The sequence below is a fragment of the Aquarana catesbeiana genome, linkage group LG03, assembly GCF_042186555.1.
Source record: "Aquarana catesbeiana isolate 2022-GZ linkage group LG03, ASM4218655v1, whole genome shotgun sequence".
In the NCBI taxonomy this organism is placed as follows: Eukaryota; Metazoa; Chordata; class Amphibia; order Anura; family Ranidae; genus Aquarana; species Aquarana catesbeiana.
The window spans coordinates 516105464-516119127 of NC_133326.1; the positions used below are offsets into that span (position 1 = coordinate 516105464).

The window sequence follows — 13664 nt, forward strand, 5'->3', positions numbered from 1 at the left end:
TATTGTTGTAATCCTTTTTGTTCTTTAGAATGACTTCACTGAGCATGCCCAGATCTTGCCTGATTTACGGCACACTCTGTGTACTTATCTGTCTATTATCAGATTTTCCTACAGCACAACTCTGAAATCCCAGGAGACTGCATAATCACTCAGATCTTCATACTACACCCCATGTGACCATGTGACATCACATGCAGTGTATACTTGGGCACTGGACAGGATTACTGCAGCCTTATCAGCTGAAGCTGATAAGACTGACACAGGCAAACACTAGAAAATAGGCACAAGTAAATACTATGAAATGAAACAAGTCAGCTATGAGCAGTGAAACAGGGTTGCCATAGAAACGTTGGATTGAGAAGGAGGCTTGGTTAACAGTACAGGAACTGCTCAATGTAAGGGCGGAAATACACTCTACTGTGGACTCAGAAAACAATACTTAAGATGGCGCTGCCTAACCCCTGGAAACAAGTTTTTTAAAGTTTCTTTAAACAGTAAGTAATATGCGATTTGGGCTGGATTACAGTGGCTATAGTTTGATAATTACTTATTATAATGGACTAAATAAAAAGCAGCAAAGGAGTTTACTTCCTCTTTAATACTTGCTCTAGTGGTCATTTGTATGTCTTGTGATCGGACTAGCATCCCCATCACTCCATGCAAAACTCCTAATCTGAGGATCTAAGTTATATGCACATGTCCTTTCTTACTGTTATAGCTTCATATGCCAGGATTTAACTCATCCAGTAAACAGTAGAAATATACAAAAGTATAAAAAAAAGTGATGTATACTGTATGTATGCTGATAAATTTGTCTGTATCTTAGGGATTTACATGTAACAAAGGGCTAGGTTTCTCTAGCTTGGCTCACCGGTTCCCCAGAGCTGTCGGCACTGTTGTTGGTGGGTCAGGCACCTCCCATTGTAGCAGAAAGCGTCTCCGTCTTGGCAGGACGTTCCATCCAGCTGGAAGGAGTTGGACGGACACACAGGAGAATGTCCGGTACAAAACTCTGGCAGGTCACATGCTCTGGAAGTCTTCCGACACGGGAACCCAGGTGGCCTGAGCTAATCAGGAATGTGACACCAAGGAAATTAATGTACACATGTGGCTTGCATTAGACCATATTATTTATGGACTCATCGTACAATAGCGGATAGTTGTATGTGTCAGCTGGACACAATTTTTCTCCTTAGCATGAATAACAAAGTAGAGATATCTTACTCTGCACTGATGACAGCAGGTCCCATGGGCACACACTGCCCCGGGCAGCAGGGTACAGGTTGTAGCATTGCAGCATGGATTGTCACATTGCTGGAGGACAGAAAGTGTGGGAAATAGAGTTAGAGGAAACTGAAGAATCCAAGTGATAAAAATGTAATGATAAAAAGGTCTAAAGAGGAACTATTGGATAGTTTTAGTAAAGCTTAATTCTGGCATGCCAGGAATAATAGATTCAGGATGTACTCAAAAGATTAAAAATCACCAGGATCCAGGAAAAGGATTTATTGGCAAAAGGGAATTTGCATCTCCTCTAAAAAACAAAAACAAAAAACAAAAAACTACCTCCTAGTAAATGTTGCAGAGCATTAACTTTGAGGTAAACACTGCAATAAAACCCAAAACATATAGTCACTAAAAATACACTATACAGTACATCCCCTTTAAACTACATGACTTTGTATGCTAGTACAAGCATTCTACAAGAAAGGGAGCGCCAATTATTGCATTAATACATAGATAGTGTATCATACCTCTACATCCCCACAGTCACATTGCTCCCCCTCTTCCAAGAAGCCATTCCCACAACGTGCTCCTCCATAAAGGGCCTTTGTGTCTGGGGTATTGCTGAGGCACATTCCCCCTCCAGAGCGCAGAAAGCGTTCCAACTCTCGCTTATTACACTCATTGAACACTTTGGGGAAAGGGTGCCTGCAAACACAAAAACAGTCAACGAAATTGTAATTTTATGCATTCATAAATCCCTTTACTGTTTTTTTATTTCTTTTTTTTTAGCCAAATTAAGAGTATTGACTCTTACAGCACAGTACCCAATAGGTGTTACACAACCTTTTGAGTGCCTTGAGCGGAGTATGCCAGGGGTTGTAGAAGTCAATACAGCATATTAAAAAAAAAAAAAAAAGTATACAACTGGACCTTAAAGTGGTTTTAAACCCTTACATATACCCAGTGAAGTGGCTGGCCTCAGGTGATACCAATCCTCCTACATAGGAGGTACCTGTCTATTTGTAGTCTTCTCTTCTCTACATCCATTCAAAGTCCCAAATTTAAAAAGCTTGTGTGAGAGTTCACAAAACAAGGTGTGGAGAGATAAAAATTACACTCTGCAGAGCTCAGTGAGGAGGGCTCTGAGAGCTGATTGGAGGGGAGGGGAGGGGAAGGGAGGGAGGGATACCCCCCTCCCCTTCTCACAGCATACAGGAACTGAGCTGAGGCTGTTAATTAGCTGGAGGTCCCTTCCCTGTCACAATGTTTTTTAAATGTACATACTATAGGGGGATATGCTTTGTTTATTTTTATGTCTGAGATTTACATGATTAGCTGCCACAGTGTAGCTAGGTGGCAGACAGCACACAAAGTGTCCGTTACACCAATTTAGGTAAGATATTATTAGGTTATAGCCAAAGACCAGAAGATGTCCTCAGGAAAATGGACAGAGAGACATTTGCCCTTTGTCTGTGCATACTAAGTACTGTTGCTGTTTATCTTGTGATTTGCCTGCAGAAGCAAACATACTCTTAATACCTTCTTTCCCTCTACCCATTAAGAGGATTAGGTTGCATGGAGATATTTGCATGGTCAGGCCAAATCACACGGTTCACCATGTACAATGTCACATGGTCCAACACTATATTACTGGGGACGCCTGCCTTTACACGCACATGAATTTAATGGCATCCCAGTCTTATGCCTCGTACACACGGTCGGATTTTCCGACGGAAAATGTGTGATAGGACCTTGTTGTCGGAAATTCCGACCGTGTGTAGGCTCCATCACACATTTTCCATCGGATTTTCCGACCCACAAAGTTTGAGAGCAGGCTATAAAATTTTCCGACAACAAAATCCGTTGTCGGAATTTCCGATCGTGTGTACACAAATCCGATGCACAAAGTGCCACGCATGCTCATTATAAATAAATAGATGAAAGCTATTGGCTACTGCCCCGTTTATAGTCCCGACGTACGTGTTTTACGTCACCGCGTTCAAAATGATCGGATTTTCCGACAACTTTGTGTGACCGTGTGTATGCAAGACAAGTTTAAGCCAACATTCGTCAGAAAAAATCCTAGGATTTTGTTGTCGGAATGTCCGATCAATGTCCGACCGTGTGTACGGGGCATTAGTCTGTATGGTTCAATATTGCATTGGCCAACCCTTTGCAGCTATAACAACTTCAACTCTTCTGGGAAAGCCTGTGCATAAGTTTTAGAAGTGTGTCTATGGGAATGTTTGACCATTTGTGAGGTCAGGCACTTATGTGGATGAAAGGCTTGCAATCTCCGCTGTAATTAATACCAATACTTTTGGTTATATAGTACAGCCCTCAAATTTTCCACTTGCATTTTGCGAGTGGAAAATGGTTTCTAGTGACTGTGGGCTGCCTCTGAGCAGGGGGGGCGAGCACCGCCAGCAGGCGGTGTTAAATGGGAGCTGTTCTCCCAGCGATCGCCCCCGGGGGAAAGAGGTGAGCTGGCTGGATCACAGACTTGGGATTGCCCGCTGTAACAACTTACATTTGAATTGCCGTCTGCTCGCGGTCACACACAGTCCCGCCACCTGACCCGACGCCTGTGACAGAGAAAAAACATCCCAGCATTGGACCAGCGTTCTGTCTGTCACAGGCTCTGGATCAGGAGGCGGGGCAATCCCCATTCTGTGATCCGGCTGCCCGCTCTCTTCCTCTGCACAGGTTACGCTGCAATGATGGGCAAAGGTCACGCTGCAATGATGGGCCCAGGTCACGCTGCAATGATGGGCACTGGTCACGCTGCAATAATGGGCACAGGCGAAGCTGCAATGATGGGCACAGGTGAGGCTGCATTGATGGGCACAGGTAAGGCTGCACTGATGGGCACTGGTGAGGCTGCACTGATGGGCACTGGTGAGGCTGCACTGATGGGCACTGGTGAGGCTGCACTGATGGGCACTGATAAAGTTGTTGTTTATATTTATTTTTGTAACTTAATTCTGCATAAAACATTTAGATGTCATTTCATGAGATAATTTAGGAGGGTGTGTTTGGGGGTGGAATTAGGGGTGGGGCAGGGTAGGGTAACTGGTGGCGAGTAACCCTTAAGGCCTGGCTAGTAGCTCAGGACTTGAAATTTTGAGCCCCGATATAGCATATATGATAACAATTGCTTCTGAAAAAAGTAGTAATCATAACCAACCCTGACTGTTACCTTAGCATCATATTGAGCTGTTGTGTTGGCATGAAGTTGCCCTGTTTATTCCTAGCCTCAGGCTTGGTGAAGGTTGTGGTAATAATATATAACTAGCAGAAGTCACTGTACTATATAAGAAATGTTGACTCACCCAGTAGCAGCTGCCATGATGCAGCCTCCATCTTCAGGTTTGGCTGTACAACAGCCTGCAGCATCGTGGTTCATGCCAAAATTGTGTCCCATTTCATGGGCCATTGTAGCTGCAACTCCAATAGCATTGTCCGAATGATCCTATAAGAGTAAATAAAGGTTACATTGATTTGGTGATACAGTGTTTGAAACAAAAAATAATAATCTACCAATACATACGGCACTTAATGAAACAAAAACAGCACATACTAATGATATTTTGTAAAAAAAAAAAAAAAATCAGCCATATCATATTCGGTGCCAGGGCTTGACAAATATACATTGGAGCTAGCTAAAAAAAAGTTAGGAGCCATTTTTTTTAACAAAGTTTTTTTGCTATACGGCGGTGGGCTACTTTTCATTGAGCTTTCTTTTGGTGGTATTTTATAACCACTGCGTTTTTTTTTTGTTTTGTTTTTTTGCGCAATAAATGAAAGATTAGCACTGATCACTGACCAAAAGTTTTGCAAAAAAAAAAACAATATTTTGCTTCATACTTTTTGCTATAAAACATATCCCATAACAAATAAAAAAAATAAAATCTCTTCAGAAATTAGGCCAAAATGTATTCTTTTGTAAAGAAAAATTCCAATAAGTGTACATTAATTGGTTCATGTGAAAATTATAGTGTCTATAAATGACAGTATATACAGTATACTGGAATAAAAAAATAAAATAAAAGCGTATACTAGTAACAGTGGCAAACAGCCACTTATAGTGGGCTGTACAGCAGGCATTCTGACACTGACATCACTAGTGATACAAATATAGTGATCAGTGCTAATAAAATGCACTGTCACTGTACTGACACTGGGTAGGAAGGGGTTAACATTTGGGGCAATCAAAGGGTTAACTATGTGCCTAGGAAGTGTAATGTAACTGCACTGTGTACTGTTTTTCTAAGGGTTGTGCTGGTTTATGTGTCCCTGCAGAGCAAAGAAACAAAAACCATCAATTCCACGCTGTCAGTAGAGAGATCTGTGTTGTTTACAACACAGATCTCTCCCCTGTCACTCGCTCAGACGATCGGCGGGTACCGGCAATGAATCATTGGCTGGGAACCGGTGATCGGCATGTAAGGGATCCAGTGAGACCGCAGCCCCCTACCCAGAAATGCAGAAATGTCTGGTGCCAGCAGTGAATGGGCTGACAAAATCCCAGGCGCCAGGACGCAATTTCTAGTCACCATGGCGACCTGGCGCCTGGGCTTTGTTGAGCCCTGTTCAGTGCTTATAAAGTAGTCTATTGTTTTACAAGTACATTACTGAAAGAAAAATTTGGCTACACAAATTAAGGCTGGGGAGGGGTACTTCTACTTTTATCTAATCTGGAAGTTTTCTTGAAGCAGCCTCTAGCAAACTGACTGTGCGCTGCAGCTGCTATTTTCATACTGATTTACAAAAATAAAATCAGATTTGCTTTCTCTTACCATATTTACACCTCCAGACTGATAGGAAGAGCACATCGCCTGAAGTGGGGCCAGCCCAATGGTTGTACCGTGAAAAGATCGCCCTCTGCAGAAACAAAAGATAAATACAGTTAACAGTATTCCAATGTATGCAATAACATAACAAGGCCTATGCAAATAATAATAATACCAAGTAAAGCAGTGTAGAATGGGAAAAATAAATATGTTGCATACTAGCTGAGTCCATATGACAGGGTGTCCTTTATAGTAAGAGACCTTTTATTATATTTCCTAACACAGATTAATTTAATGGTCCTATGTTAAAAAGGTCAGTAGACTTAGCTAGGGATTTAAGCACAATGAGATCAAATAAATAATCTGTTAAATAATATTCAGAAGAGTATTATTTAATTAGAAGTTATTATTAACTGTCAGTGCTCCAGCATATAGAAAAGGCTAGTGATACTTAATGTATTCAAGTAGATTTATTAGACTCACATTATTGTGTTTTGTATTATTTAATACTTCCCCAATTGTATTTAAATATCACAAGCATCGTAAGTACCTGAATTTGGCTTGCTATGAGCCTCTTGCAATCCACTGTATGCAGAGCTCAGACTGGGGGGGAAGGAGAAGCAGCACAATGAGCCAATCAGTTGTATTGCAATGCAAGGCGCATGCTAATAGTAGGGGACAGTAGAGTGAAAGAGGTGAGCTCTTCAGTCTACTGCTTCTCATTTCACTGTCCAGTCACAAGCTATGGATGGGTAGAGGATCTGTAAGCATTAGTGAACTACAGCAGATACAAATCAGGTCTCCTGCCCTGTTAGGAAGGGCTGTGTTTTGTGGCAGAGCTGGATGGACAGAGATACAAATTTTCTGGCAAATAAAACAGCTCCCATATATGTATTTCATTTGTGTACTTAGCGGTTTGCTTGGAGTGTACTGTTGACATTACAGACATTATTTTCACTTGTTGAACTTAAAATTCTGAGGATGCATTAGGACTAAGACCATAGTGTCACAGTAATGTCATAATGATCTCACGTTATAAGCTGTGCATTGTCGTGTGGCGTCTGCTGTAGGATCTTTCTTCTGTAGGACAGGAAGGCACGTAAGGTCATATATGGGTTTTCTGTAACATTGCATTTATCTCCAGCAGTCCAGATCTCCAACCCAACCAATGCAATTCGAATCTTTAGTGCTCTGTAAAACTGAACAGACAATAAATAAAAAAAAAAACTTTATTTTGTATAGTGCCTGTAACGGTAGCTTCTCAAACTGCTTTACAAAGAAAAGAGAAAAACACAAGAAATACACAGGGTAAAACAGAGGAAAAAAGGGACAATTACGTGAAAGCTTGTCTAAAGAAAAAATGTTTTTAGATTTTATTTGAATGAGTTTAGAGAAGATGACTCTCTGATATTCTTTGGAAGTGAATTCCAGAGTTTTGGGGCATAGCAGGAGAAGGCTTGTCTCCCATCGAGTGTAGGTGAGTAGGGGGGACACACAGAAGACCAGAATTAGAGGAGCGGGTTATGACAGTCGGGGTAAGTTGATAAGAGTTCAGAAAGATAATGGGGTACCAAGCAATGGAAAGTTTTATAGGTGAGCAAGAGGATCTAAAAGTTTAGGCGAAAACCTGACGGGTAGCCAGTGCAAAGACTCCAGGATAGGGGTGATATGATCACTTGTACCAGACCTCGTCGGGATTCTGGCTGCAGGATTTTGTATATATTGTAGTGGATTATTAGTGGATTTAGGTACAGCAGCAAGTATAGCATTGCAGTAGCTGAGTCGGGAGAACACAAATGAATGGATCAGCATTTCAGCTACAGTGTATGATAGCATAGGATGTAGCCAAGCAATGTTTCTCAAGTGGAAAAAAGATGTTCTGACAACATTTTGTACATGTGGATCAAAGGTTAAACTAGCATCAAGATCACCCCTAGATTTTTCAGTTTAGACTGAAGCTCAAGTACAGAGCCATTTATAGATAGGCTACCCATACTGGCCTCTCTATAGGGATGCCAATAAGCATGACCTCGGTCTTGTCAAAGTTCAGTTGAAGAAAATTGGGGGCCATCCCACAAGATATATCACAAAATACCAAATACATATCACAAATACAGTTAGAAGCAGCCAAAGTAGAATGCGGTTTAGTGTGGATGTATATCTGTGTGTTATCAGCATAAAAGTGATAATTGAGTCCACATGATCTAAGCAGTTGGCCAAGTGGAAACATGTAAATGCTAAAAAGTAAGGGAACTAGCACTATCCCATATAAGCCTATCAGTATTCATCTTTCGCTGATCTGATGCTTTTAACTTTTTTTTTTTTTTAATTCTTTTTATTATTTCAATAACACATATAGTATACAATAAAACATTTAAGGACCGCCCCCCACAATACCCAACAGTGTCCTGTTGTTAGGGCTGGTTCACACCAGAATGCGATGCCAGAAAGGCATGTTCTATGTGTGTTTCCTGTACTGTGTTCAAAATGCATTGCCTTTGTGATCTACTGTGGGTGATGATACATTGGTAACCCCAAATGTAGATCGCAAACGCAGTGGACACAGAAAAAAAAAAGTATTGCAAGAGAGTGAAGGGTTTGCGTTACACTTTGCGTTACAATGCAGGGTTCAGGAGTGCGTTATGCTCAGAATGTAGGGTTCAGGAGTGCGTTATGCTCAGAATGCAGGAATCAGGAGTGCGTTATGCTCAGATTGCAGGGATTTGGGGGGGGGGGGGGTGATGTGAAGGGTGGTGGAGGACTCTGCTATGGGGGTGGGCACTGTTATGGTGGTGACCCCAAACACCTCCAAGACGACCACTGCCTTGCTAAAGAAGCTGAGGGTAAAGGTGATGGACTGGCCAAGCATGTCTCCAGACCTAAACCCTATTGAGCATCTGTAGGGCATCCTCAAACTGAAGGTGGAGGAGCGCAAGGTTTCTAACATTCACCAGCTCCGTGATGTCGTCATGAAGGAGTGAAAGAGGACTCCAGTGGCAACCTGTGAAGCTCTAGTGACCTCCATGCCCAAGAGGGTTAAGGCAGTGCTGGAAAATAATAGTGGCCACACAAAATATTGACACTTTGGGCCCAATTTGGACATTTTCACTTAGGGGTGTACTTTTGTTGCCAGCAGTTTAGACATTAATGGCTGTGTGTTGAGTTATTTTGAGGAGACAGAAAATTTACACTGTTATACAAGCTATACACTCACTACTTTACATTGTAGCAAAGTGTCATTTCTTTGGTGTTGTCACGTGAAAAGATATAATAAAATATTTACAAAAATGTGAGGGGTGTACTCACTTTTGTGAGATATATATATTTATTGATGATAGCACTACACAGTTGGAATATACAGCTGGGATAACACATGTATTGTAGCTGTGTCACATGTAAAGACATAGATTGCGCAACCTGTTATATGTAAATAACAGATCCACTTTAAAGCTTTATGCACTGTTTTATGGTGTCCTTTTAAATTGTTATATGTCACCCACTCTGCCTATAACATTCTTTATGGAGAAGCAATCTCTCAGAAGGTCTGTCACAGCTTTCCACTCACATATGTAAAATAATAAAAGATCACAGGTCGGATCTTGTATAACCACCAGCAATTCTAGAGATGAAATGTATTGATTGTTTTTCTGTTATGCATACCAGTTTGCAAAAATTATTTAGTGAGGGGATTAACTCCATCGCCATGTTTCCACCTCCCTACCACCTTCATAGCCTTCCCTAATTCCACTCCACCATTATTTAAAAGTTAAAGTTTCTTTATCCATACCTACTTTATGTATCTACAGTACATAACAAGCAGGGTCCTCTTCCATTTTTTTTTCTTCTGGTGAGGGGCTGTTCCGTTGCAGAGAATGGTGTTCACATAGAGATATTCTCTTCAGCATTTAGCTTTTTGAGGATGCATCCCCAGGGGCATGTCAATGACAGCTGCCTCGGTAATGATTGTGGTTAGAGGTGGAGAAGGATGCAGACTGTAGTGTTGGAACATTGAAGGCGTATTTATTTATTACAGGTACTTACTGTATATAACACAGTATATATACACATATATTTATTCCTGTGTCCTTTCACAGGAAACAAACTTAACCTAATCCCCAACTCTAAACTAAAGCCTGCCACAGCATACTTACAGTGCCTTGAAAAAGTATTAATACCCCTTGAAATTTTCCACATTTTGTCATGTTACAACCAAAGACGTAAATGTATTTTATAGGGGTTTTATGTGATAGACCAACACAAAGTGGCACATAATTGTGAAGTGAAAGGAAAATGATAAATGGTTTTCAAATTTTTTTACAAATAAATATCAGAAAACTGTTGCGTGCATTTGTATTTAGCCCCTTTACTTTGATACCCCTAACTAAAATCTAGTGGAACCAACTGCCTTCAGAAGTCACCTAGTTAGTAGAGTCCATCTGTGTGTCCTTTAAGCTCAGTATAAATGCAGCTGTTCTGTGAAGCCCTCAGAGATTTGTTAGAGAATCTTAGTGAACAAACAGCATCACGAAGGCCAAGGAACACACCAGACAGGTCAGGGATAAAGTTGTTAAGAAGTTTAAAGCAGGATTAGGTTATAAAAAAATATCCTAAGCTTTAAACATCTCACGGAGCACTGTTCAATCCATCATTCAAAAATGGAAAGAGTATGGCACAACTGCAAACCTACCAAGACATGGCCATCCACCTAAACTGACAGGCCGGGCAAGGAAAGCTTTAATCAGAGAAGCAGCCAAGAGGCCCATGATAACTCTGGAGGAGCTGCAGAGATCCACAGCTCAGGTGGGAGAATCTGTCTACAGGACAACTATTAGTCGTGCGCTCCACAAATCTGTTTGCTAGAAGCCATGTGGGGGACACAGCAAAACATGTAGAAGAAGGTGCTCTGGTCAGATAAGACCAAAGTTAAACTTTTTGGCCTAAAAGCAAAATGCTATGTGTGGTGGAAAACTAATAATGCACATCACCCTGAACACACCATCCCCACCATGAAACATGGATGGTTTTCTTCAGCAGGGACAGGGAAGCTGGTCAGAGTTGATGGGAAGATGGATGGAACCAAATACAGGGCAATCTTAGAAGAAAACCTGATAGAGTCTGCAAAATACTTGAGACTGGGGCAGAGGTTCACCTTCCAGCAGGACAACAGCCCTAAACATACAGCCAGAGCTACAATGGAATGGTTTAGATTGAAGCATATTCATGTGTTAGACTGGCCCAGTCAAAGTCCAGACCTAAATCCAATTGAGAATCTGTGGCAAGACTTGAAAATTGCTGTTCACAGACACTCTCCATCCAATCTGACAGAGCTTGTGCTATTTTGCAAAAAAGAATGGGCAAAAATGTCACTCTTTAGATGTGCAAAGCTGGTAGACATCCCCTAAAAGACTTGCAGACTCCACAGACTCCACAGAGAAAGGTGGTTCTAAAATTATTGACTCAGAGGGGCCGAATACAAATGCATTTATTTGTAAAAAAAAAATTGAAAACCATTTATCATTTTCCTTCCACTTCACAATTATGTGCCACTTTGTGTTGGTCTATCACATACAATCCCAATAAAACACATTTACGTTTTTGGTTGTAAAATAACAAAATGTGGAAAATGTCAAGGGGTATGAATACTTTTTCAAGGCACTGTACTTTATCTGGCATTTGAAGTCTCTGTGCCCAAAGCTACCAGTCCCATAATGAAATGTGGCAATGCCAGTCCATTGGCACTGAAAGCTTCTGATCCATTCCACAGCCACCAGGTGTCAGAGGTACCCAAACCCCCCACACACCATCAAAACAGGATGATGGTTCCAAACTTTCTTTGACCCAACTAATTTTTTTTGTTATGCCCACCAGAGCACATATGTCAAGCAACCTATTCTGATGCCCATGTATGAGGCCTTACATACTAAGTACTAGTACTGTGTTTTAACAACCAGGTTAGAAAGCATGGTATTTCTTAGAACTCATACCTTATCTATATAATTGGTAACTTCCAGCATCTTCCTCTGGGTCTGCTCCAAGTCTGAGTCATGTTTCTGAAACTAAGAAAATGAGAATAAATCAATAAATGAGCTCCACTTCAAATATATAGCTGTCAGCTCCGGGAAACATGCAACATACTATTGATCCCACTAAATGGCCTAGAAACCAATACACCCCTGGCTTTCTTCCCAGGATCACTGACACCCATGTGGACATATTTACACACCGTCTGCTTCATTTCTGCATTATGTTAATTTACTTAGATTGTTTGTAAGCTTCTTGTTGGTCAGAGGCCAGAATGGAGAACTGACACTTTGGAGTACTTTTAACAAAGAGCAGATTAGTTTAGCCATCACATTCACTAATCATTCTTAAGGCTCAGATTATTTACTACATTAATGGCCAATATCTCTCTAGGGATTTCAGTCAAGACTTGTTCTGTCTTAAACTGACCACACATGTTACATGTTTGTTTGTACAAGCTCCTTTCGATTTACAGATTATGTAATGCAGTGTGAGATGCTTCCAGGGCTGTGGTCAGCGAGGAGACAAAATCCATATTTGGTGGTCCTGTCTCCACCTCGTGGGATTTTGATCAAGGGTCTTCAGACTCCTGTTCATTCTCTTCCACGCCAAACTAGCACCGTGGTAGTCTTACGCTCTTCCAACCTTGCACCTGACCAGCCTAGGCCTCTCTAATTAACATTCTTCACCTCCCAGCTTGGGGGAATTTTCCTTCCTTTCCTTGCTTTTCTCCTCCTTTCTTCTCTTTCTATCCTTCCTCTTGTCACTCTGCTCCCCCCTCTTCCTTTTTTCTTTCATTGTTGGATAAAAGTCTATACTCTATGGCACATATTTTCTGTGTGTTGTTCATATTCCCTGAGTGGGAATTTTTACGACTGTTCTCTCTTTTATAGTTCATTAAAAAATCATTGTACCAGAAAGATCATGCAGCAAGGAGGAGCATGTCCCTCACTTCCCTTTCTCTCATGTGACAATGCTGGTGATTAGCCCAGCCCAGGTGGGAATACAGTCCTCAGCCTTGTGTAAGCACCAACTACAATGACTTGGCGCTTACACAGGCTTTTAAAGTATGACTAAACAGAATAGTGGGGAAGTCAAGACAAGGTGAATATGTGCTGCTCTGTGGCGACACATTAAAGCAAAATTTGTTGCTTTATCCCTCGTGACTGCAATACAACTTTATAGGTCCAAATGTAAAATGCCCTTTGCATTGAGAACATCAACCTTGCAGTAGGGATCGACCGATATCGTGTGATACGATACCGATATTTCGGCCACCTCTCCTGCCGATAGCTGATATTATTTGCCAATATTTTGTACATTTAAAAAAAAAAAATACACTGTCCTTTTACATTTTTTGGGTTTTCTTTCACTGTTATTGCTGTCACAAGGAATGTAAACATCCCTTGTGACAGTAATAGGCATTGACAGGTACTCTTTATGGAGAGATCGGGGGTCTATAAGACCCCAAAGCCCTCCTCTGCACTTGAAAGTATTCAAAACGTCAAGATCGGAGTTTTTAAATACTTTATTTTTTAAAACTGGCGCCTTTAAGATCCCAGTAATCCGGGAAGTGATGCCATGACATCGCTTCTGGGTTACTAGATTCAAGACCCGAACAAA

At 41.2% G+C, this 13664-nt stretch overlaps 1 protein-coding gene across 1 annotated transcript in view; it reads right to left on the minus strand.

Moving 5' to 3' along the window:
• ADAM19 (ADAM metallopeptidase domain 19) overlaps positions 1 to 13664 on the minus strand; it is a 123657-nt gene that overhangs the window by 18642 nt on the left and 91351 nt on the right. Inside the window, exons 8-14 of the mRNA XM_073621174.1 lie at positions 12005 to 12076; positions 7053 to 7219; positions 6027 to 6111; positions 4560 to 4699; positions 1755 to 1932; positions 1225 to 1314; positions 872 to 1067 (exon numbers count right to left, since the gene is read on the minus strand). Coding sequence (XP_073477275.1) covers positions 872 to 1067; positions 1225 to 1314; positions 1755 to 1932; positions 4560 to 4699; positions 6027 to 6111; positions 7053 to 7219; positions 12005 to 12076 — 928 coding nt within the window. The remainder of the gene's footprint in view (positions 1 to 871; positions 1068 to 1224; positions 1315 to 1754; positions 1933 to 4559; positions 4700 to 6026; positions 6112 to 7052; positions 7220 to 12004; positions 12077 to 13664) is intronic.